Source organism: Schistocerca gregaria, chromosome 2 (assembly GCF_023897955.1).
Source record: "Schistocerca gregaria isolate iqSchGreg1 chromosome 2, iqSchGreg1.2, whole genome shotgun sequence".
NCBI classification, from domain to species: domain Eukaryota; kingdom Metazoa; phylum Arthropoda; class Insecta; order Orthoptera; family Acrididae; genus Schistocerca; species Schistocerca gregaria.
This window is the reverse complement of record NC_064921.1, coordinates 919,981,976-920,008,085: the sequence shown is the minus strand read 5'-3', so window position 1 is coordinate 920,008,085 and position 26,110 is coordinate 919,981,976. Positions and strand designations below refer to the sequence as shown.

Sequence of the window (26,110 nt, the reverse complement as noted above, 5' to 3'; positions counted from 1 at the left end):
AAAATTTGCAATAACCCTAATAGCATACATAGCCGAACTCAGACGTTTCAGCAGACCATCAATGTGTTGCTTCCAGTTTAACCTCTCATCAATGGACACACCTAAAAATTTTGAAAATTCTACCTTAGCTACAGACTTCTGTTCAAAATCTATATTTATTACTGGAGTTGTGCCATTTACTTTACGGAACTGTATATACTGTGTTTTATCAAAATTTAAAGGAGTCCGTTTGCTGAGAACCACTTAATAATTTTGTGAAAAACATCATTTACAATTACATCACTTAGTTCTTGGTTTTTGGATGTTATTACTATACTTTTATCATCAGCAAAAAGAACTAACTTTGCATCTTCATCAATGTGGAATGGTAAGTCATTAATGTATATCAAGAACAGTAAAGGACCTAAGACCGAACCCTGTGGGACCCCGAGCTTGATAGCACCCCAGTTTGAGGAATCAGCTGTTGTTTTAACATTACACGAACCACTTATTTCAACTTTCTGCATTCTTCCAGTTAAGTATGAATTAAACCATTTGTGCACTGCCCCACTCAAACCATAATGATTTAGCTTATCTAAAAGAATTCCATGATTTACACAATCAAAGGCCTTTGAGAGATCACAAAAAATACCAATGGGTATTGGAATCAGCAGAATGATCTGCTATTCATGTCGGGAATAAGCCAAGATGGTGTCTGCATGTGGCCAAGCAGATGGAAATGGTCAAGAGGAAATACATCTATACCAAAATAAGTGCCCTCATAGACACCAACTACAGGACGAGCACAAAGTCTTGCCCTGATTACCTGATTATAATAATTTATTACAGAACAACAGTTTGACATAATAGTTTACATTTGATGCCGTTATGTAGGTTAGTGTTACTAATTTTTTTTTAAGACCACTTATGTTAGTAAACCTCAATGTGTTCTCTTGGTAGCTTGGAGAATGTTAAGGCGGTATTCCAGTTCCCGCCAGGTGTTTTGTAACATGTGTTGTGTCACAGTACCCACGGCAGCTTGTGTCCTAGCCTTCAGTTTGTTGATGTCAGCAACTGGTGTGATGAAGACTCTGACCTTGATATAGCCCCAGACAAAAAAGTGAAGAGGTGTAATGTCTGGAGAGTGGGGTGGCCAGGGTGTTGGACCATTCCTTCCAATCCAAGAATGTTTCATCCAGGAAATCATGCACTATTAAAGCCCATTGGGGGAGGTGCTCCATCTTGATGGAAAATTATCCATGGTTGATATTCTTCTAACAGTGAAGCAGTGAACTGTTGCAAAAGTCTAAGTAAATGATAGCAGTAATGGATTTCTCCGTGAAGAAAAACGGTCCAAAAACCTTTTTATGCAAGAGGCCCCACCAAACATTCAGTTTTTTGCTGTCTTGCTGTAACTGTACAGTGGCACGTGGAGACTCTGAACCCCATATATGGACATTATGCCTATTTACTTTTCCACTGACATGAAAGGTAGATTCATTGATAAAGCATATGTGATTTAAGTAATCGTTTGCACCATCAATCCTGTTGAGAATCTCAGTTGCAAATTCGGCACGTGTCAGCAAATCATTCAGTTACAAGGTCTGCAGGATTTGCACTTTGTAAGCATGAAACCTAACCCTTTCATGAAGAATCATCACCACACTTGCTTGGGGTATTTAAAGTTCATGTGATGCTTGATGAGTTGATTTAGATGGACTCCATTGAAATGATTGCCGAACACGATCAACAGTTGCATCACTCACAAGTGGTCTGCCATTTTGAGGACGACCTTCAACGCAGCCTGTTTCTTTAAACTTTGCATACCATCACTTATTTGATTTAACATCAGGAGGGCTGCATCCCTGGAATTTACGCTGAACACTGATGGGCGATTTTGTTTCATGAAACCAAAGGACACATTACACTTTCTCCTGTTTCGATGCCACTTCACCAGCAACTAACGCGACCTAACAGACCGCGTCGAGGTTGTGGAGCACTAGCGCCATCTATTGGTCACAACAACTAGTAACACTAACCTACATAGCGGTGTCAAATATAACTATTATTTCAAATGGTTATTCTGTTATAAATTTTTATAATCAGCGCAAGACTTTGTGCTTACCCTGTATATCGCACATCATTTCAAGCCTTTTTTGGTCATTTGTGTGACCTTGCGTCCTTTCAGACAGACAAATGTGCAGTGATACGGTGGACTGTGCATACACCAAATCTGGAGCACTAGGTCCTGCAGGATATTGAGATGAGCCCTAGTACCAGCTCCAGACAAGTGGCTTGTCAACATGGTGTAAGCCCAAGTATGATTACGTGTATCCTGCATAACAACTGCTACTATCCCTATAACTTGCACCAAGCGAGGTGGCGCAGTGGTTAGCTCACTGGACTTGCCTTCGGGAGGACGACGGTTCAATCCCGTCTCCGACCATCCTGATTTAGGTTTTCCGTGATTTCCCTAAATCGTTTCAGGATGGTTCCTTTGAAAGGGCCGATTTCCTTCCCAATACTTCCCTAACCCGAGCTTGCGCTCTGTCTCTAATGACCTCGTTGTCAACGGGACGTTAAACACTAACCACCACCACCACCACCCTATAACTTGCAATCCTATGGATGGCCACTTTGTGACATGGATGCAGTTCAGCTCTGTACTGTGTTCCAGGATGATTTGTTATTGTTGTAGACACATAAGCAATTTCTGGATTTCCAGACACATGTTCAAACCATCGTTTTCCCCCATTTCTGGCCAGGAATTTGTCCCTGCACTTTGTTGGTTTTATTCATGTTCATCCTGTACATGTGGAAAAGATCAGGAGTTACAGAGTAATGTCAAGACAGACATTTCAAAACCAGATTTTACATTTGCAAACATTTTCTGGGGCAGAAGTGGACTCTACCCATAATTGATTATGAACTGAAGATTAAAACTGATGAAATTGCAGAAAAGCAGGAAATTAAGGAGACGGGACTTGTATAAATTGAAATAACCAGATGTTGTTGAGAGTTTCAAAGGGAGCATTAATAAAGGACTAACTAAACCATGAGGTGTTGGGTGGGGGAATGCAATAGAAGACAAATATGAAGCTTTGGGAGGTGAAACATGAATACAGCACAGAATCAAACTGGCAAAGACACAAGACCTAGAAGAAACCCTTGGATACTACAAGAGATTTTGGTTTTAACTGACAAAACAAGAAGATATAAAAATGCAGCAAATGAAGCAGATGAAAAGGAATACAGGCAACTATAAAATGAAACTGACAAAGTGCAAAATGGCTAAGCAGGAACATCTAGAGCAAAAATGCATGGCTGTAGAAGCATACATGACAAGGGGAAAGATAGATGTCACATAAATGTTTTTCACAAAGTTTTCTTTAGATTTTTATACTGATCTCACAGTATTATGGTATATTGATAATTTTTACTTGTGGACCATCTGACAGCAACTGAATAAAACACAATTTTAGTGCCATACACGTTTCGCCTTTATTTTCTGCAAGGCATCATCAGTGGCCTGGAATATGTACATTACACGCAACTGAAGAAGATAGAACTACAAAAGTTGAAGATGATCTCACAGTATCTTTATTCTTCTACTAGCAATATTCACAACGTAACTTGCATTAAAGTTAGTATTTCCACAAATATCATACAGACAAACATATTTTGTTTGAAAAAACAAAATCTCTGGTGCAGGAAACAACCATGAAGTGAAGTGTCGTAGGCAAAACAGACTCTAACTGAAAACTGTATGTATTCGAAAAATAGTTTGTATCCTGTTAATAAATCATTAATAAATGAAATTAATAATTTTTATCATAAATATTTCTCTCTCACAAAAGGAACAGTTGCCACGATTTATGACTTGCATGTGATTATCATAAACATAATACATGAAGTTTTGTAATGAAGCTGTTTTAGGTACATACTAACTGGTGCAATAAACTATCTTTCACTTGGGCATGCAGTCCTGTAAATACGAAAATTCTTGAAACTTCCTGGCATATTAAAACTGTGTGTCCCAGACTGCAGCAACACCATTTCTCCGCAATTTCCTTTCTAGCAGTAATGCTTCTGTGAAGTTTGGAAGGCAAGAGATGGGATACTAATAGAAGTAAAGCCATGAGAGCAGATTGTAAGTTGTGTTGGATAGCTTAGTTGGTAGAGCACTTGCCTGTGGAAGACAAAGTCCCAAGTTTGAGACTCATTCCAACACACAGTTTTAAACTGCCAGGAAGATTCAAATCAATGCACACTATGCTGTAGAGTAAAAAATCATGCTGGAAGAACACTCTTGTGCATTCTGCTGCCTTCTATTGAAGTAAAAACCATCACCGTTATAAACATCTGTGTACTACTGAACAGAAATTAGTGTTTTCTATGCAAACCTTTAACTTTTCTGATCTTGATTTCCATTGTACTGCGGACACTGTCTGATTGAAATCACCACATGAAGCATTCAAATACAAACTGTCAGTTTGTTTACTACCTTTAAAAGTTCCGATGATGTCCCTTACTTATTAGCTTTAAAAAAACTACACAGTTATCTCGCTTTGTTATTGTTAGAGATGTAGCAGATTTCGGCTCTGTGCAATCTGACGGACTGGTATGTTGAAGATGATGCATAAAGTTTCATTGCAAAGTAAAAATGGGGCTGCATTGCTGTCGATGCACTAGTGAATACTAGCTTTTCCTTGGCTGCACAAAGATGGCTAAACTCAAAACAGATTTCCCAGTAGCACTAGGTGCTTTCACGTGTTGAATCTGTTTCCTATATCATGGTTTGTACGTAACAAATTAAACAGAACACTGAATACTATTTCACTGTTAGGATCCGAGTCCACGCGCTAACATATTATAAAGAACCTTGTGAAGCCAACCACCCATAATAAAATGTTGATCACGTTTTAATTGAGAAATCTTAAAAAGAGATAGGCTAATTTAGCAATTAATTGAAGGAATTATAATACAACTAGACACATCATGACCCTGAGGAACCAAAGATCTGTCTTCCCAGTTTCTGGGCAGTCTGGTTTCTGGACATTTATCATCCCACTTCCAATTATTTAAGAAATTACCTAAGATTACACGCTACTGATTTCAGAAGCTTTTTCATCCTTGGACATGCTGTGGCATGCCAGAAATGATTTATGCTAAGGGACATCATGACAGTTTTTCTTAAAAAAGTTGCATGTAGCGGCCTTACAAATGAGCCTCAATTTCCGCAAGTTTAATTTTTTTTTTGTCTCATCTATCTCAGAAGGCAGGTTCACTCCTGCTGTCTTTATAGATTGGAACAATGGTGCCATCTCTCTGCAGTTCTGTTGGAATAGGGACACAGGAATACTTACATAACTACTTAAGGACCAAAGTTATAAAGAGGTATAAACTAATTTGACAATCAATCTTTCACTGCTCAGGTCACCTTGTGCAAACATCACGTATGTCCTGCAGATGTGAATCATCATTGAAGATTCTGTTAGACAGACAAGTTTTTTTATATGAAAAATTAGTACAGTGTTGGACACTAGCTCTTTCAGCTCCAAAATAGCAGAAGTAGTTAGAAGTGATCACTGGTATTAAATCAGAATGGCTTAACAAAAAAGCTGAAACTGGAAGTGGACTCAGTAAAGTTCTACAGAGCAACTGGAGCATCCTTTTCATTACCTGCACAAACAGTTATGGAACACATGGAGAAACTACTAATGATTTTCAATTTAACACAGACCTGCTTTACTGGCGGCTGTATGGGATATGCATGCCAGGTTTTGACCTCCACATCTGAAGCTCTACCAACAGAAACTTCATGATGTAATATTGCAACTCGTTACCAGCTTCCCTTCCTCCTATAATTCTGGTAATTTGGTCATTACTTTCTATTTATTCCAATTCCTTAGTATACATACGTATTGCATTAAATCAAACCCAGACCAGCAAGGATGTACTTTGTGATATGTATAGTTGTTCAACATTCTTATTAATTTCTAAATATCCTATGGTGTCGAAACTGAATGTGCAGCTGACCTGTGTCTTTCTGACATTTGTACTCTAGGAAGTAATAAACCAGTTGTACAGAAATCAGTAAACAAAGAGGAGGTGTTCATTCTCAAGGTATGGTCTTTGTCTCCCTCTTTTTTTACTGTTTCCAAATGTATTGTCAATTCTGGCAAATCAAATAGTTTATTAGGTGCCATCCGTATGGTCACCTGGTAAATTGAATATAAATTCTAGTTTGCTGAAGCTGTTTACTTCAGAGGTTAAGACAGTAAATGATTTTTTTCAACATTTTTAAATCACCACCAACTTCATTGCAGACAAAGTAAAGGTGGTCTCTCTCATATTTATATAATCTCGTGTTCCTTGTTCATCATTCTTAAGTTTAATTTACCAAGTGAAAAAGATTTTAGGTAACACATTGGGTTTTAATATCCCATTAACAATGAGGCCAACAGAGATGGAAGGAAATTTGTTATGTATGATGTATGTAACCTGCACAAATGTCAGAGTACTTATGCATTTGCCAAGATTACTGAGAAAAGCTCTATACAATGTACACTTAATATACCTAGAAAACTAGTATCCAAGAAATAATAATATTATTCTGCTCCTACTCCATATAGGCAAAACATATTTAACAAAAATAAAATCACACCAGTAAATCCAGTTATTGTAATTTTACACTACAGCTTACCTGAGAGAAGCATAAGTTCCTAACGATAAATGCCCAAACTCTGGGTCATAATAAAAGTAAACAGAGGATACACAGTAAGGCAGTATGTCAATTACTGCAACAGCAATAAGTCGTCCATCAAGCCAATATTGCTGATGGAAGGAGCCATAACCATGAGGTGGTCCATCAACTGGTTTCCATGGCTACTGATACATATGACAGAATAAGATTTCATCATAACATTAAAAATGTTAAACATATCTTAATATTAGCACACAGCTTATCAATTAAATTTTTTGTCTTAATTAATCATAGGATCAAATTTAGAACTGCTGTATCAAATGCTGTAACCCAAACTATAAGGTTGAATACACTAAAAGCTTTCAACTACTACTTTATTGTACTTCATAAGATCAGTATGTCATAAAGAGCTGTATATAGTGCTAGGCAAAAAATGTGAATGGTATAATTCATAACTGTACCTTTAGGTAGCTCGTCTTTAGATTAATTGCCTTTATGATCCATGAGACAGATATAATGGGGGCTGCAAAACAGTTTTGTCCTTTGAATTCTGCTAATTCTCCCCCCCCCCCTCCCCCTCCCCCTAATGATGATGATTATATTCCCATGTTTAAGTTTCTATTTTTCATTGCTTGTAATGGTTAACAGAAGATTGTATAAAAGTATTAATAATTTTAAAGTACTGCTAGCTTTTGTAGAATATGCAAATCTCGTGGAGGCTCCTGCATTCTTGTCAATTCTTCTGTAAGTTATAAAGTAAGAGACAGTTTTAATTATTTAAATGAAGAGAGTGTGTTTGAAAGTTGCTCTGTAGAACTAAGTGATCTGAACACACTTGTTATAGCAATCTACAGAATTCCTGGATGTGTGGTAACAAAAGTGTTCTTAGCCAAATTCGAATGCCTCCTAGAAAAACTCCAGAAAGAAAGTAAGAAAAAAGTTGTTATAGTAGCAGACTTCAACTTATATGTCTTAAGTGAAAGCAATGATACCACAAAATGTTATGACTTACTTCAGAAGTCTGGTTTCAAGCTAAACTTTTCTGAAGGCACTAGGGAAAACAGCAAATCAGTGACCTGCATTGATAATATTATTATCAACTACAAATTTGACAATGCAATTAAGCACAAATACTCTTAGACTTTGGTATTTCAGATTACTCAGCTCAGTTTATTGAGCTCCCCAAAGCAAAAACCTAAAGCTTCCAGAAGTGTATACAAAAAGGGATCTCAGTAAAAGTAAAATGGATTTATTCTGAAGTAAATGAAGTATAATAAGCTCGCCTGTAGATCACAATAGTTCAAGCTCGATAAACTATGACAAATTCTTAAATTGTTTCTCAGAGATATTTAATGAATCATTTCCTCGTAGATCTAAGCAAAAGAAAGTAAATGGTAAACTCAAAAGGATTACAATAGGAATAAAAATTTCTATTGCCAGAAAGAGAGAGCTCCACAATGAGTTAAAATAAAACAGAAATCCAGATTTTGTTACTTATGTGAAACAGTATAATGCTGTATTTAAGAAAGGTATAGTGGCAGCTAAAAAAATGACAAATAATAAATTCATACAAGAACACAGAAATACGACAAAAGCAGTGTGGTCAGCTGTTCAGTCTGAATTAAGAGACAAAGTAAAAATTCATGAGAGTTTGAAAATTAGATGTGAAAATGAAATTATAGTAAATGCTGTTCAGATGCCAAGTTGTTTCAATGAATTCTTCCTAAATGTAGTAAGTTCAGATGTGGATATGACAGTCTATCAAGGCATCACAAATTTTTAAACAATTCGAAAAAATCACCCAAAGGGATGTTGTTGTTGTTGTTGTTGTTGTGGTCTTCAGTCCTGAGACTGGTTTGATGCAGCTCTCCATGCTACTTTCTCCTGTGCAAGCTTCTTTACCTCCCAGTACCTACTGCAACCTACATCCTTCTGAATCTGCTCAGTGTATTCATCTTTTGGTCTCCCTCAACGATTTTTACCCTCCACACTGCCCTCCAATGCTAAATTGGTGATCCCTTGATGCCTCAGAACATGTCCTACCAACCAATCCCTTTTTCTAGTCAAGTTGTGCCACAAACTTCTCTTCTCCCGAATCCTATTCAATACTTCATTAATTATGTGATCTACCCATCTAATCTTCAGCATTCTTCTGTAGCACCACCATATTTCGAAAGCTTCTATTCTCTTCCTGTCCAAACTATTTATCATCCATGTTTCACTTCCATACATGGCTACACTCCATACAAATACTTTCAGAAACGACTTTCTGACACTTAAATCTATACTCGATGTTAACAAATTTCTCTTCTTCAGAAACGCTTTCCTTCCCATTGCCAGTCTACATTTTATATCCTCTCTGCTTCGACCATCATCAGTTATTTTGCTCCCCAAATACCAAAACTCCTCTACTACCTTAAGTGTCTCATTTCTTAATCTAATTTCCTCAGCATCACCCGACTTAATTCGACTACATTCCATGATTCTCGTTTTGCTTTTGTTGATGTTCATCTTATATACTCCTTTCAAGACACTATCCATTCCGTTCAACTGCTCTTCCAAGACCTTTGCTGTCTCTGACAGAATTACAATGTCATCGGCAAACTTCAAAGTTTTTATTTCTTCTCCATGGATTTTAATACCAACTCCGAACTTTTCTTTTGTTTCCTTTACTGTTTGCTCAATATACAGATTGAATAACATTGGGGAGAGGCTACAACCGTGTCTTACTCCCTTCCCAACCACTGCTTCCCTTTCATGTCCCTCCACTCTTATAACTGCCATCTGGTTTCTGTACAAATTGTAAATAGCCTTTCGCTCCCTGTATTTTACCCCTGCCACCTTTAGAATTTGAAAGAGAGTATTCCGGTCAACATTGTCAAAAGCTTTCTCTAAGTCTACAAATGCTAGAAACATAGGTTTGCCTTTCCTTATTCTTTCTTCTAAGGTAAGTCGTAAGGTCAGTATTGCCTCACGTGTTGCAGTATTTCTACGGAATCCAAACTGATCTTCCCCGAGGTCAGCTTCTACTAGTTTTTCCATTCGCCTGTAAAGAATTCATGTTAGTATTTTGCAGCTGTGACTTATTAAACTGATAGTTCGGTAATTTTCACATCTGTCAACACCTGCTTTCTTTGTGATTGGAATTATTATATTCTTCTTGAAGTCTGAGGGTATTTCACCTGTTTCATACATCTTGCTCACCAGATGGTAGAGTTTTGTCAGGACTGGCTCTCCCAAGGCCGTCAGTAGTTCTAATGGAATGTTGTCTACTCCGGGGGCCTTGCTTCGACTCAGGTCTTTCAGTGCTCTGTCAAACTCTTCACGCAATATCATATCTCCCATTTCATCTTCGTCTACATCCTCTTCAATTTCCATAATATTGTCCTCAAGTACATCGCCCTTGTATAGACCCTCTATATACTCCTTCCACCTTTCTGCTTTCCCTTCTTTGCTTAGAAGTGGGTTTCCATCTGAGGTCTGGATGTTCATACAAGTGGTTCTCTTATCTCCAAATGTCTCTCTAATTTTCCTGTAGGCAGTATCTATCTTACCCCTAGTCAGATAAGCCTCTATATCCTTACATTTGTCCTCTAGCCATCCCTGCTTAGCCATTTTGCACTTCCTGTCGATCTCATTTTTGAGACGTTTGTATTCCTTTTTGCCTGCTTCATTTACTGCATTTTTATATTTTTTCCTTTCACCAATTAAATTCAATATTTCTTCTGTTACCCAAGGATTTCTACTATCCTTCGTCTTTTTACCTACTTGATCCTCCGCTGCCTTCACTACTTCATCCCTCAAAGCTACCCATTCTTCTTCTACTGTATTTCTTTCCCCCATTCCTGTCAATTGTTCCCTTATGCTCTCCGTGAAACTCTGTACAACCTCTGGTTCTTTCAGTTTATCCAGGTCCCATCTCCTTAATTTCCCACATTTTTGCAATTTCTTCAGTTTTAATCTACAGGTCATAACCAATAGATTGTGGCCAGAGTCCACATCTGCCCCTGTTGATGTCTTACAATTTAAAACCTGGTTCCTAAATCTCTTTCTTACCATATTATAATCTATCTGATACCTGTTATTATCTCCAGGGTTCTTCCGTGTATACAACCTTCTTTCATGGTTCTTAAACCAAGTGTTAGCTATGATTAAGTTGTGCTCTGTGCAAAATTCTACCAGGCGGCTTCCTCTTTCATTTCTTAGCCCCAATCCATATTTACCTACTATGTTTCCTTCTCTCCTTTTTCCTACACTCGAATTCCAGTCACCCATGACTATTAAATTTTCGTCTCCCTTCACTATCTGAATAATTTCTTTTATCTCATCATACATTTCTTCAATTTCTTCATCATCTGCAGAGCTAGTTGGGATATAAACTTGTACTACTGTAGTAGGTGTGGGCTTCATATCTATCTTGGCCACAAAATGCGTTCTCTATGCTGTTTGTAGTAGCTTACCCGCATCCCTATTTTCCTATTCATTATTAAACCTACTCCTGCATTACCCCTATTTGATTTTGTGTTTATTCATCTGACCAGAAGTCTTGTTCCTCCTGCCACCGAACTTCACTAATTCCCACTATATCTAACTTTAACCTATCCATTTCCCTTTTTAAATTTTCTAACCTACCTGCCCGATTAAGGGATCTGACATTCCACGCTCCGATCCGTAGAACGCCAGTTTTCTTTCTCCTGATAACGACATCCTCTTGAGTAGTCCCCGCCCAGAGATCCAAATGGGGGACTATTTTACCTCCGGAATATTTTACCCAGGAGGACGCCATCATCATTTAATCATACAGTAAAGCTGCATGCCCTCTGGAAAAATTACGGCCGTAGTTTCCCCTTGCTTTCAGCCGTTCGCAGTACCAGCACAGTAAGGCCGTTTTGGTTATTGCTACAAGGCCAGATCAGTCAAACATCCAGACTGTTGCCCTTGCAACTACTGAAAAGGCTGCTGTCCCTCTTCAGGAACCACACGTTTGTCTGGCCTCTCAACAGATACCCCTCCGTTGTGGTTGTACCTACGGTACGGCTATCTGTATCGCTGATGCACACAAGCCTCCCCACCAACGGCAAGGTCCATGTTCACTCGGGGGGGGGGATGTGGAAAAGGAAATATTGTCTCTAAAAAACAAAACCTCACTTGGGTGGGATGAAATAACCACATTTGTAATCAAGTGTGTGTACGATATTATTTCTCACCAACGGCAAGGTCCATGTTCACTGGGGGGGGGGATGTGGAAAAGGAAATATTGTCTCTAAAAAACAAAACCTCACTTGGGTGGGATGAAATAACCACATTTGTAATCAAGTGTGTGTACGATATTATTTCTCAACCACTGTCAATTATTATAAATCAATCTTTTGAACAGGGATGCTTTCCAAATGTATTGAAATATGGCGAGATCAAACCTCTATTCAAAAAACGATTGACAGAAGATATGGGGAGTTACTGCCCTCTCTCTCTTTTGCTGGTCTTCTCTAAAGTATTTATAAGATTGCAGCAAAACACCATCATCATCATTTAAGACTGATTATGCCTTTCAGCGTTCAGTCTGGAGCATAGCCCCGTTATAAAATTCCTCCACAATCCCCTATTTAGTGCTAACATTGGTGCCTCTTCTGATGTTAAACCTATTACTTCAAAATCATTCTTAACCGAATCCAGGTACCTTCTCCTTGGTCTGCCCCGACTCCTCCTATCCTCTACTGCTGAACCCATGAGTCTCTTGGGTAACCTTGCTTCTCCCATGCGTGTAACATGATCCCACCATCTAAGCCTGTTCGCCCTGACTGCTACATCTATAGAGTTCATTCCCAGTTTTCCTTTGATTTCCTCATTGTGGACACACTCTTGCCATTGTTTCCATCTACTAGTACCTGCAATCATCCTAGCTACTTTCATATCCGTAACCTCAACCTTGTTGATAAGGTAACTTGAATCCACCCAGCTTTCACTCCCATACAACAAAATTGGTCGAAAGATTGAACGGTGCACAGATAACTTAGTCTTGGTACTGACTTCCTTCTTGCAGAAGAGAGTAGATCGTAGCTGAGTGCTCACTGCATTAGCTTTGCTGCACCTCGCTTCCAGTTCTTTCATTATGTTGCCATCCTGTGAGAATATGCATCCTAAGTACTTGAAACTGTCCACCTGTTCTAACTTTGTTCCTCCTATTTGGCACTCAATCCGTTTATATTTCTTTCCTACTGTCATTACTTTAGTTTTGGAGATGCTAATCTTCATACCATACTCCTTACATTTCTGATCTAGCTCTGAAATATTACTTTTCAAACTTTCAATTGAATCTGCCATCACAACTAAGTCATCCGCATATGCAAGACTGCATATGCAAGACTGCTTATTTTGTGTTCACATATTTTATCTCACCCATCCAGTCTATTGTTTTCAACATATGATCCATAAATAATATGAACAACAGTGGAGACAGGTTGCAGCCTTGTCTTACCCCTGAAACTACTCTGAACCAAGAACTCAATTTACCGTCAACTCTAACTGCTGCCTGACTATCAATGTAAAGACCTTTAATTGCTTGCAAAAGTTTGCCTCCTATTCCATAATCTCGTAGAACAGACAATAAATTCCTCCTAGGAACCCGGTCATATGCCTTTTCTAGATCTACAATTCCCTGTTCCACTCATAACACTTCTCCGTTATTTGCCGTAGTCTAAAGATCTGGTCCTGACAACCTCTAAGAGGCCTAAACCCACACTGATTTTCATCCAATTGGTCCTCAACTAATACTCGCACTTTCTTTTCAACAATACCTGAGAAGATTTTACCCACAACGCTGATTAAAGAGATACCTCTGTAGTTGTTACAATCTTTTCTGTTTCCATGTTTAAAGATTGGTGTGATTACTGCTTTTGTCCAGTCTGATGGAACCTGTCCCGACTCCCAGGCCATTTCAATTATCCTGTGTAGCAATTTAAGACCTGACATTCCACTGTATTTGATGAGTTCCGACTTAATTTCATCCTCCCCAGCTGCTTTATTGCACTGCAATCTATTGACCATTTTCTCCACTTCCTCAAATGTGATCCTATTTCCGTCATCATTCCTATCCCATTCTACCTCGAAATCTGAAACATTACTGATTGTATTTTCACCTACATTGAGCAACTCTTATAATATTCCCTCCATCTGCCCAAGGCATCCACAGGATTCACCAGCAGTATTCCTGACCTGTCCAAAATACTTGTCATTTCCTTCTTACCTTCCTTTCGAAGACTGCTAATTACACTCCAGAATGGTTTTCCAGCAGCTTGACCCATAGTCTCCAACCTGTTTCCAAAGTCTTCCCAAGATTTCTTCTTGGATGCTGCAATTATCTGTTTGGCTTTGTTTCTTTCTTCAACATAACTTTCTCTGTCTACCTGAGTTCTAGTATGTAGCCATTTTTGATACGCCTTCTTTTTCCTTTTACAAGCTGCCTTGACTGTGTCATTCCACCAAGCTGTTTGCTTCTTCCTGCTTTTACACACTACTGTTTCAAGACATTCTTTAGCCACTTCTAGTACTGTGTCCCTGTACCTTGTCCATTCCTTTTCCAATGACTGTAATTGACTACATTCAACTAACTGGTACCTTTCTGAGATCGCTGTTATGTACTTGTGCCTGATTTCCTTATCCTGAAGTTTCTCCACTCTTATCCTCCTACATATGGGCCTGACCACCTGCACTTTCAGCCTCACAATCCCAATTTAACTACAGATTAAATAATGATCAGTGTCATCAAAGAATCCCCTGAATACATGTGTGTCCTCACAGCCTTCCTGAATTCCTGATCTGTTATTATATGGTCAATGACAGATCTGGTTCCCCTGCCTTCCCAAGTATACCGGTGAATGTTTTTATGTTTAAAAAAGGAGTTTGTGATTACTAAGCCCATACTGGCACACAAATCCAAGAGTTGTTTCCCGTTCCTGTTGGCCTCCATATCCTCTTCAAATTTACCCATAACTTTTTCATACCCTTCTGTTCGATTTCCAGTCCTGGCGTTAAAATCACCCATTAGCAGAACACTGTCCTTCTCCTTTACTCTAACAACTTCATCACTGAGTGCCTCATAAAAACTATCCATCTTATCTTGATCTGTCCCTTACATACCTTATTGCAACTACGCTGGGTTCCATTTCTTTCCTGATGTAAAGCCCTACACCCCATTGTGCTATTCCTGCTTTGACTCCTGACAGGTAGACATTGTATTCTCCCACTTCCTCTTCTTTCTCACCCCTTACCCGAATGTCACTAACAGCTAAAACGTCCAGTCCCATCTTACTTGCAGCCCCTGCCAGCTCTACCTTCTTCCCAGTGTAGCCCCCATTGATATTAATAGCTCCCCATCTCATTACCATTTGTTTGTCAAGTCGTATCTTAGGAGTCCCTGATTTGTCAGTTAGGTGTGGGACTCCGTCACCTCCAAAGGTCTGAGGCATTTTGCTCTGATTGTTGCCAGCATCATATTTAAAGTACCAGGGAAGCAGGGAAGCAGGTTGCTAGCCTTACTTGCCGTAAGTCCCATTGGGTATTACCCCTAATGGTTGAGCAACTAACCGGTGGATTTGGTAGTCTTTGCCGTATGAGCACAAAGGTGACCACGACTCAGAATATGTCCGAGATGCCCTGCCTTATTCCAAAGTAACTGGTATCCCGACTGTCGGGACCACTTACTTGGCCACTCATACATTGCCTGTGGTTCATGAACTAGGACATGACTACAGGAACCCACACCATGAACCAGCAAAACAAATTAATAAATTTCTTTCTGTAAATGACATAATTTCTGTTTGGATTCCAACAGGGTAAAAGCACTGTGAATGCTATAAATGAGTTTATCCAAAAAATATGCTCCATGTTAGATAAGAGTGAAAGGTCACAGGAATATTCTGTGATCTAACTAAAGGTTTCGATTCAGTGAACCATTACTCATCCACAAATTACAGACGTATGGAATCAGGGCCACTGCTTTAAAAGGGTTTAGCTCTTACTTGTCAGATAGGAAACAAAGAGTAATTTTAACTTCAAATGGAACCAATTATTTCTCAGACTGGAAAACAGTTCCCCAAAGAGTCCCACTAGGTTTCATATTGGGTTCCTATATGTTTCTTTTTTATGTAAATGACCTATCATTTGCTACTGATGTTCATTCAGTCTCATTTGCTGATGATACATCAGTTCTAATTGAAAATGAGGTATCTGAAAGTATTCCATAAAAAAGCAAAAAAATACTTTAGAAAAACTCGAATCTTAGTTCCATCAAAATGGACTAAAACTAAATAATGCTAAAACAAAAATGATGCAATTTTAAGTTAAATCAGTAGAAAGGACTGAAATAATGATAAAATTTTAAATTGGAAGGTACACATAGATTGCTTAGCAAATAAACTGAACAGCTTGGCATTTGCAATGGGTATTTTGTCAGGTGCCTCAAACATGGATACCAGAAAGATAGTTTGTAACTACTACTTTGAGTCAGTTTTTCGTTATGGCATAATCCTCTGGGGAAATTCAGCAAATGTCACTTGGCTCCTGGTATTACAAAAGAAAGTAATTAGAAACATGTATGTTGCAAAAACAAAGATTCCAAGACATACCAAGCGGGAAAGCGCCGGCAGACAGGCACAATGAACAAAACACACACACAGAATTACTAGTTTTCGCAACCGATGGTTGCTTCTTCAGGAAAGAGGGAAGGAGAGGGAAAGACGAAAGGATGTGGGTTTTAAGGGAGAGGGTAAGGAGTCATTCCAATCCCGGGAGCGGAAAGACTTCCCTTAGGGGGAAAAAAAGGACAGGTGTACACTCGCGCACACACACACACACACACAAACACACACACACACACACACACACACACACACACACACACATATCCATCCGCACATACACAGACACCACAATGGGAAAAGCACCATTGATATCGCATTAACAAGAGGAGAAATAAAAGGAAGTATTCAACCAATATGGCATGACTCCATCACTACTATACGAAAGCACATTCAAATGAAGATAAAAATAAATAACGTCACGTCACTGCCAGCAAGAAAGACCCACCAAATCAAACAAAGAAAAACAGATGAAGAAAAATTAACAAACCAGCAAGAACAAATAACACAGATAGAAACTTTAATAGAGGAAGGAGACCTTGAAAAAGCAACAGACAAAATAGAAGACCTCCTAAAAAATTCAGTGATACGAACAAACCCAAAAACAACAAACCCAACATCACCACAGCCGAAGCCCAGGCTATCCGTGATCTGAAAGCTGACCGATCCATCATCATTCTTCCGGCTGACAAGGGTTCCACGACCGTGGTACTTGATTGTCGGGAGTATGTGGCTGAGGGATTGCGTCAGCTTTCAGACGACTCTACATACAAAGTTTGCCAAGGTAATCCCATTCCTGATGTCCAGGCGGAGCTTCAAGGAATCCTCAGAACCTTAGGCCCCCTTCAAAACCTTTCACCTGACTCCATCAAACTCCTGACCCCACCGACACCTCGCACTCCTACCTTCTACCTACTTCCTAAAATTCGCAAACCGAAACATCCTGGTCGCCCCATTGTAGCTGGTTACCAAGCCCTCACAGAACATATCTCTGCCTACGTAGATCAACACCTTCAACCCATTACATGCAGTCTCCCATCCTTCATCAAAGACACCAACCACTTTCTCGACGTCTGGAATCCGTACCCAGTCTGTTACCCCCGGAAACCATCCTTGTAACCATTGATGCCACTTCCCTATACACAAATATCCCACACGTCCAGGGCCTCGCTGCAATGGCGCACTTCCTTTCACGCCGATCACCTGCCACCCTACCTAAAACCTCTTTCCTCGTCACCTTAGCCAGCTTCATCCTGACCCACAACTTCTTCACTTTTGAAGGCCAGACATACCAACAATTAAAGGGAACAGCCATGGGTACCAGGATGGCCCCCTCGTATGCCAACCTATTTATGGGTCGCTTAGAGGAAGCCTTCTTGGTTACCCAAGCCTGCCAACCCAAAGTTTGGTACAGATTTATTGATGACATCTTCATGATCTGGATTCACAGTGAAGAACAACTCCAGAATTTCCTCTCTAACCTCAACTCCTTTGGTTCCATCAGATTCACCTGGTCCTACTCCAAATCCCATGCCACTTTCCTTGACGTTGACCTCCATCTGTCCAATGGCCTGCTTCACACATCCGTCCACATCAAACCCACCAACAAGCAACAGTACCTCCATTATGACAGCTGCCACCCATTTCACATCAAACGGTCCCTTCCCTACAGCCTAGGCCTTCGTGGCAAACGAATCTGCTCCAGTCCTGAATCCCTCGACCATTACACCAACAACCTGAAAACAGCTTTCGCATCCCGCAACTACCCTCCCGACCTGGTACAGAAGCAGATAACCAGAGCCACTTTCTCATCCCCTCAAACCCAGAACCTCTCACAGAAGAACCCAAGAAGTGCTCCACTTGTGATAGGATACTTCCCGGAACTGGATCAGACTCTCCAGCAGGGATACGACTTCCTAAAATCCTGCCCCGAAATGAGATCCATCCTTCATGAAATCCTCCCCACTCCACCAAGAGTGTCTTTCCACCGTCCACCTAACCTTCGTAACCTCTTGGTTCATCCCTATGAAATCCCCAAACCACCTTCCCTACCCTCTGGCTCCTACCCTTGCAACCGCCCCCGGTGTAAAACCTGTCCTATGCACCCTCCCACCACCACCTACTCCAGTCCTGTAACCCGGAAGGTGTACACGATCAAAGGGAGAGCCATCTGTGAAAGCACCCACGTGATTTACCAACTGACCTGCCTACACTGTGACGCTTTCTATGTGGGAATGACCAGCAACAAACTGTCCATTCGCATGAATGGACACAGGCAGACAGTGTTTGTTGGTAATGAGGATCACCCTGTGGCTAAACATGCCTTGGTGCACGGCCAGCACATCTTGGCACAGTGTTACACCGTCCGAGTTATCTGGATACTTCCCACCAACACCAACCTATCCGAACTCCGGAGATGGGAACTCGCCCTTCAGTATATCCTCTCTTCTTGATATCCGCCAGGCCTCAACCTCCGCTAATTTCAAGTTGCCGCCACTCATACCTCACCTGTCTTTCAACAACTTGTTTGCCTCTGTACTTCCGCCTCAACTGACATCTCTGCCCTTACTCTTTGCCTTTAAATATGTCTGCTTGTGTCTGTGTATGTGTGGATGGATATGTGTGTGTGTGCGAGTGTACACCTGTCCTTTTTCTCCCCCTAAGGGACGTCTTTCCGCTCCCGGGATTGGAATGACTCCTTACCCTCTCCCTTAAAACCCACATCCTTTCGTCTTTCCCTCTCCTTCCATCTTTCCTGAAGAAGCAACCATCGGTTGCGAAAGCTAGTAATTCTGTGTGTGTGTTTGTGTGTTTTGTTCATTGTGCCTGTCTGCCGGCGCTTTCCCGCTTGGTAAGTCTTGGAATCTTTTTTTTAAATATATTTTTCCCATGTGGAAGTTTCTTTCTATTTTATTTACATCATCATTAATTTGAACCCAACAATTACTTTTGTTTTTGTCTCTGTTGCATTTCGAAATCTTCTCTATCATCTTACTTTCTCTTTTTGTTCGTAAAAGTAGTTTCACTTTGTATTCATCTTCCCTTTTTTTCGAAAAAAAAAAAATTCTTCTTTCGAAACTTTTTTCGAAAATTTTTTTTCGAAATTTTCTTGAATTTCCCCACACTTTAACGTGTTCTGGAGTCAACATAACTACCTAACCTTTGCACCCATTGTTGTTCCCCAACCTAAGTTCAGCACAGGATCAACATAGCTCATCTCAAACCAACACTTTTTCGACTTTTTTCACACCTTTATCTCTCCCTATATAAATTTCTATTTACTTTCACTTTAACCTCATATTACCCTTTCCACCTTCTAATACCATGTCAACCTCACAACATCCCTACAATGACCCCATTAAATTTTATTTACATTCCCTCCGCAAACATGCCTTCACCCTAGCCAGATTACGCTCCCATATTTTATTTACTCAGGCTTGTCTGACATTTGGCATTACTCCCAAAGGCCTCACACTTAAAGTTCCCATCTCTGGCTGCAATCCTTCTTTCCATCAGTCCTTATACCAGTTCCAAACAGCACAATCCATAGCCCTCACCCGCCTAATCCTTCACCTATACATCGACTCAGCCAATGAACACACCCGTCAACTCCTATCCCAAATCAAAGTCCTCAATCTTTCCTCTCCCACATCCACACCGGCTGTACATAGCATCCTCCTACAGGCCAACCGCAAATTAGAACAACATGCCACCCTCCACCTCAAAAAACTATCCAATCTCCTGGTTACCCACCTCCGGAAAGGCAACTCACTCACCCTCCACAACCTTTCCAACAAACCTCAACCTCCTCTCATTGCACACAGACCCAGTCTCTCCCATCTACTCAATCTCCCACTTCCAGCTCCACTCCCCCCAACACCTCAAAATTCTAGTCAACACAATCTGGAACCACAACACCCCAATTCAGTAGTTAACCTTTCCTCCAAACCCCTCTCCCAATCCGTAACCTCTGTCCTATCCAAAGGCCTCACCTTCAGCCCCACTCCCAGGATCAACCAAACTGCCCTTGTCAAAGATTTACTGTCCTACACTCGTAGTCTCTGCTGGAAATATCAATTTGCCACGAAGAAAAATAATCCTGATCCCACTCCTAATGAACCAACTCCCAAAGACACTATCCAAATTGAACCCTGCCTCCAACAGTTCCGTCCTCCATCACAGCGGGACCCACCTCCTCTTCCTCAAAATCACCCTCTCCAAACCTTCCAGGAATTTCTCACTTCCAGCCTTGCCTCTCAATCTTTCTTGAAAAACCTTAATCCTACTCCCAACATCACCACAGCCGAAGCCCAGGCTATCCGTGATCTGAGAGCTGACCGATCCATCATCATTCTTCCGGCTGACAAGGGTTCCACGACCGTGGTACTTGATCGTCGGGAGTATGTGGCTGAGGGACTGCGTCAGCTTTCAGACGACTCTACATACAAAGTTTGCCAAGGTAATCCCATTCCTGATGTCCAGGCGGAGCTTCAAGGAATCCTCAGAACCTTAGGCCCCCTTCAAAACCTTTCACCTGACTCCATCAAACTCCTGATCCCACCGACACCTCGCACTCCTACCTTCTACCTACTTCCTAAAATTCGCAAACCCAAACATCCTGGCTGCCCCATTGTAGCTGGTTACCAAGCCCCCACAGAACGTATCTCTGCCTACGTAGATCAACACCTACAACCCATTACATGCAGTCTCCCATCCTTCATCAAAGACACCAACCACTTTCTCGAACGACTGGAATCCGTACCCAGTCTGTTACCCCCGGAAACCATCCTTGTAACCATTGATGCCACTTCCCTATACACAAATATCCCGCACGTCCAGGGCCTCGCTGCAATGGCGCACTTCCTTTCACGCCGATCACCTGCCACCCTACCTGAAACCTCTTTCCTCGTCACCTTAGCCAGCTTCATCCTGACCCACAACTTCTTCACTTTTGAAGGCCAGACATACCAACAATTAAAGGGAACAGCCATGGGTACCAGGATGGCCCCCTCGTGTGCCAACCTATTTATGGGTCGCTTAGAGGAAGCCTTCTTGGTTACCCAAGCCTGCCAACCCAAAGTTTGGTACAGATTTATTGATGACATCTTCATGATCTGGACCCACAGTGAAGAACAACTCCAGAATTTCCTCTCTAACCTCAACTCCTTTGGTTCCATCAGATTCACCTGGTCCTACTCCAAATCCCATGCCACTTTCCTTGACGTTGACCTCCATCTGTCCAATGGCCAGCTTCACACATCCGTCCACATCAAACCCACCAACAAGCAACAGTACCTCCATTATGACAGCAGCCACCCATTTCACATCAAACGGTCCCTTCCCTACAGCCTAGGCTTTCGTGGCAAACGAATCTGCTCCAGTCCTGAATCCCTCGACCATTACACCAACAACCTGAAAACAGCTTTCGCATCCCGCAACTACCCTCCCGACCTGGTACAGAAGCAGATAACCAGAGCCACTTCCTCATCCCCTCAAACCCAGAACCTCTCACAGAAGAACCCCAAAAGTGCCCCACTTGTGACAGGATACTTCCCGGGACTGGATCAGACTCTGAATGTGGCTCTCCAGCAGGGATACAACTTCCTAAAATCCTGCCCCGAAATGAGATCCATCCTTCATGAAATCCTCCCCACTCCACCAAGAGTGTCTTTCCGCCATCCACCTAACCTTCGTAACCTCTTGGTTCATCCCTATGAAATCCCCAAACCACCTTCCCTACCCTCTGGCTCCTACCCTTGCAACCGCCCCCGGTGTAAAACCTGTCCTATGCACCCTCCCACCACCACCTACTCCAGTCCTGTAACCCGGAAGGTGTACACGATCAAAGGGAGAGCCACGTGTGAAAGCACCCACGTGATTTACCAACTGACCTGCCTACACTGTGACACTTTCTATGTGGGAATGACCAGCAACAAACTGTCCATTCGCATGAATGGACACAGGCAGACAGTGTTTGTTGGTAATGAGGATCACCCTGTGGCTAAACATGCCTTGGTGCACGGCCAGCACATCTTGGCACAGTGTTACACCGTCCGAGTCATCTGGATACTTCCCACCAACACCAACCTATCCGAACTCGGGAGATGGGAACTCGCCCTTCAGTATATCCTCTCTTCTTGATATCCGCCAGGCCTCAACCTCCGCTAATTTCAAGTTGCCGCCGCTCATATCTCACCTGTCTTTCAACAACTTGTTTGATTCTGTATTTCCTGTAGGCCTAAATATGTCTGCTTGTGTCTGTGTATGTGCGGATGGATATGTGTGTGTGTGTGTGTGTGTGTGTGTGTGTGTGTGTGTGTGTGTGTGTGTGTGTGCGAGTGTACACCTGTCCTTTTTTTCCCCTAAGGGAAGTCTTTCCGCTCCCGGGATTGGAATGACTCCTTACCCTCTCCCTTAAAACCCACATCCTTTCGTCTTTCCCTCTCCTTCCTGAAGAAGCAACCATCGGTTGCAAAAGCTAGTAATTCTGTGTGTGTGTTTGTGTGTTTTGTTCATGTGCCTGTCTGCCGGCGCTTTCCCGCTTGGTAAGTCTTGGAATCTTTGTTTATATATATGAGGTGGTGATGTTCTTACATAAGAATCAACATACACTAGACACTTTCCGTTTTGACCCCAACTACAGCACTCGCCACAGAGATAATTTCAAATTTCCAACCCACCATTTAAAACTTTATGCCCAAACGCCAGAGTATATGGGGTTAAAAATTTTCAATAAAATAAAAGGCAGTGATATATTTAAGATGGAGCTTGGTCACTGAGAAGATTGCTCTTTACTCCTCTGGTGGAAAAGTATTATTATTCTGTTGAAGAATTCATTGAGGATAGCTTCACAGTCTGGACACAAGGATTGTATTATTTTATGTACTTGTGTAACTGTAACTTAGAAATGTACAATATAGTGTTAACTTTTGTATTTCTCTTAAAAATAGAAAAAAGTTTCTTCTGTAAACCTTGACATGTCTCCTGTACATAAAATCAAATTATTTGAAAGTTGTACATAATGAGATGAATAAATCACGTATTAGTTTCCACTGTCAAGCAGATCAATAGAGCCAATAGATTTTAAACCCGTGATGGCCTAGATAAGCACCAACCATGAGTTTGTAGGATCATCACAGCATTCACTTGGAATGAGTTAATTAAGCAAGGAAAAAATCAAGAGTCCCACAGGCAAATACAGTACTCATAACTGTGGCATTTAAAACTTGCATAAATCTGAGTGTCACAGATTTCTGTTTATTGAATTATGCAATGCTTCTTCAACTTGATTAATCACATTTTCCAGGAAACCAGCACACCCAAATACTATTTGGGAATAGACTGAATTTTTAAAATTATCTCTTCCATAGATAATCAGCACTTTGCAAGACCAATGCAAACAGCAAAATTAGTGATCACAAAAAAATCACTAATACATGTTAAACACTGTAGAGTATTTTAAGTAACTTCCTTTCATATTATTTTACATATTTACTTGTAATAATAATAATAATAATAATAATAATAATAATAATAATAACAATGGCGTGTGACGAGGGCCTCCTGTTGGGTAGACCACTTGCCTGATGCAATTTACTTGTTATTTGACTGGCAATCATGAAATACTACTATTCATTTGATGGCTGTTGGAAGTTATTCAATTATAAACATTACTTGGGTTTATCCTTGTGTAAAATATATACTGTTAATGAAACCTTGAGGCATGATTTTGTGATGGGCATTTTCCCCAGTGCTAATTACTGCAGCATATTTTAGTGATAAACGATGCCTAAAACGCTGACTTACATTTGAGATGGTGGCTGTATCTCATTTTTGCCTTGTCGTAGTCAGTGCTCAAGTAAGAACTGGGCACTGTCTCAAAAGGGTCAACATTATGAAGGCAAAAAATCATTCACACGAACAGAATCATCCTCATCATTATTGTCAGAATTATTTGAAAACACTGGCTCTGAGCACTATGGGACTTAACTTCTGAGGTCAGTAGTCCCCTAGAACTTAGAACTACTTGAACCTAACTAACCTACGGACATCACACACATCTATGCCCGAGACAGGATTAGAACCTGCGACCGTAGCGGTTGCGCAGTTCCAGACTGAAGCGCCTAGAACCGCTCAGCCACTCTGGCCGGCATTTGAAAACACTGTGGCCTTACAATTCTTTACAAGTCTCATGACGATACTCTTGCAGGAACCATCCCCAGCCGTTAAAAGTACTTCAGGTTTGTTCAGTTCCTTCCATTTTCTGAATAGGGCCATCTCTAAAAGTAGGAGGAACTTCAAGATGAAAATAGTATCTATTTGAAATATCAAAATACAATCAAAATTTTAAATAAGCAAAACATACGTGAAGGCAATCAAGTTTAATACATTGACTACTGGTGGTAACACCTAAACAGACAAAGCAGTTAAAATATATCACAGCAGATAGCATATTCAGACAGCATGTATAAAACTTGAGTTATCCCGAGACCCGTCCATAATGAATGGCACATGAAACACAAGTAAACTCATGATCCATCCGCAATGTGTTAATGTAACTTATATTGTGTTGATTTCCTGTGACATTTTTGTGTATATTTCAAGACAAATGTTAAGAAAAAGTAACATAAATGTGTTTGTGTCATGTTTCTGGGTAATGTATATGTAAAAGAGATTGCATTGGTCTAATAGGTGAAATGTAATTGCTGTACATTTTTCTCGCGATGTAAGGGACATGTGAAGATGAACAGTTGAAGCTGTGATGTTGAAGTGAAAAAGACAGAAGGGATGTGTAGACTTTTAGCAGCAAGAAGAGTGGTATTCTGCAGAGGGAAGCAGCTTTCTTTGTGGTAATAGTTGGATGGAGTAATGTGGAGATTTGAGATCAGCTAACAATCACTGTTCTTAATTGAACCTGTTGTTATCCGCTTTCTCAAATGACCAGTAAATTAACTTCCTGGAGTGGAGAGAGGCAGCAGCACTGTCATAATTTAGCACATACAATTGTCATGTTATATACGGATACCGGTGATGAGGGCACTGCATACTGCAGTCATCTTCCAATTAGGAGCTTGACTGCCAGCATAAATGTATGGTAAGTGAAGATGGAATTTTCCATGGCGCCTTGATCTTTCAAGCAATGTTAAACAGGAAAAATTGTGGGTACAGTTATTCAAACAACAATGGAAATTCACTGAGAATGGTGAGGACATTGTTAATCAGGACACTGTTTCTAAGGATTTCACTAATGGACCTGGATTCTTCAGAATGCAAGTTGTAAATGTACTGGAACATAGAATTTTAATTGTGGACAAACATACTGAATGACAACACAGGAGTAGACAATAATCACATTGAGAATGTAGGAAGGAGGGAGTTTTTAATTAATGAAGTTTTTACAAAATTTAAACAAAAAACTTGAAAACTGTTATAAAAAAACTAGTATTTGAACAAAAAACCTGGCAATACAAATACATACCTTGATGATCATGGACAAAATTTGAACAAAATACTACATGAATGTAGTCAAAAATGGAAATCAGATTTGGACAAAGTTTTTCATGAGAAGGCTGTAGATATCTCAATGAGATGAAGGGTCAGTTCAATAAACTGTTTAAGGAATGTAATGAATCACTTGACATACAGCAATTTTTTTTTTAAAAAAAAGATACTTGTGTATAACATATGATCGCACACGTTAGAATGGGGAAACCGGGTGACTGATTTACAGACTTCAAAAATGAATTTCTCCTCAAGTATTGGTCGTGAGAGAGACAAGAAACTAATAATG

The 26,110-nt window shown here is 40.5% G+C and overlaps 1 protein-coding gene across 2 annotated transcripts in view; it reads right to left on the bottom strand.

Moving 5' to 3' along the window:
* LOC126335353 (arginyl-tRNA--protein transferase 1) overlaps positions 1-26,110 on the bottom strand; it is a 147,197-nt gene that overhangs the window by 25,580 nt on the left and 95,507 nt on the right. For both annotated transcript variants that reach the window (XM_049998539.1, XM_049998540.1), the window contains exon 8: positions 6,686-6,867. In XM_049998539.1, coding sequence (XP_049854496.1) covers positions 6,686-6,867 — 182 coding nt within the window. The remainder of the gene's footprint in view (positions 1-6,685; positions 6,868-26,110) is intronic.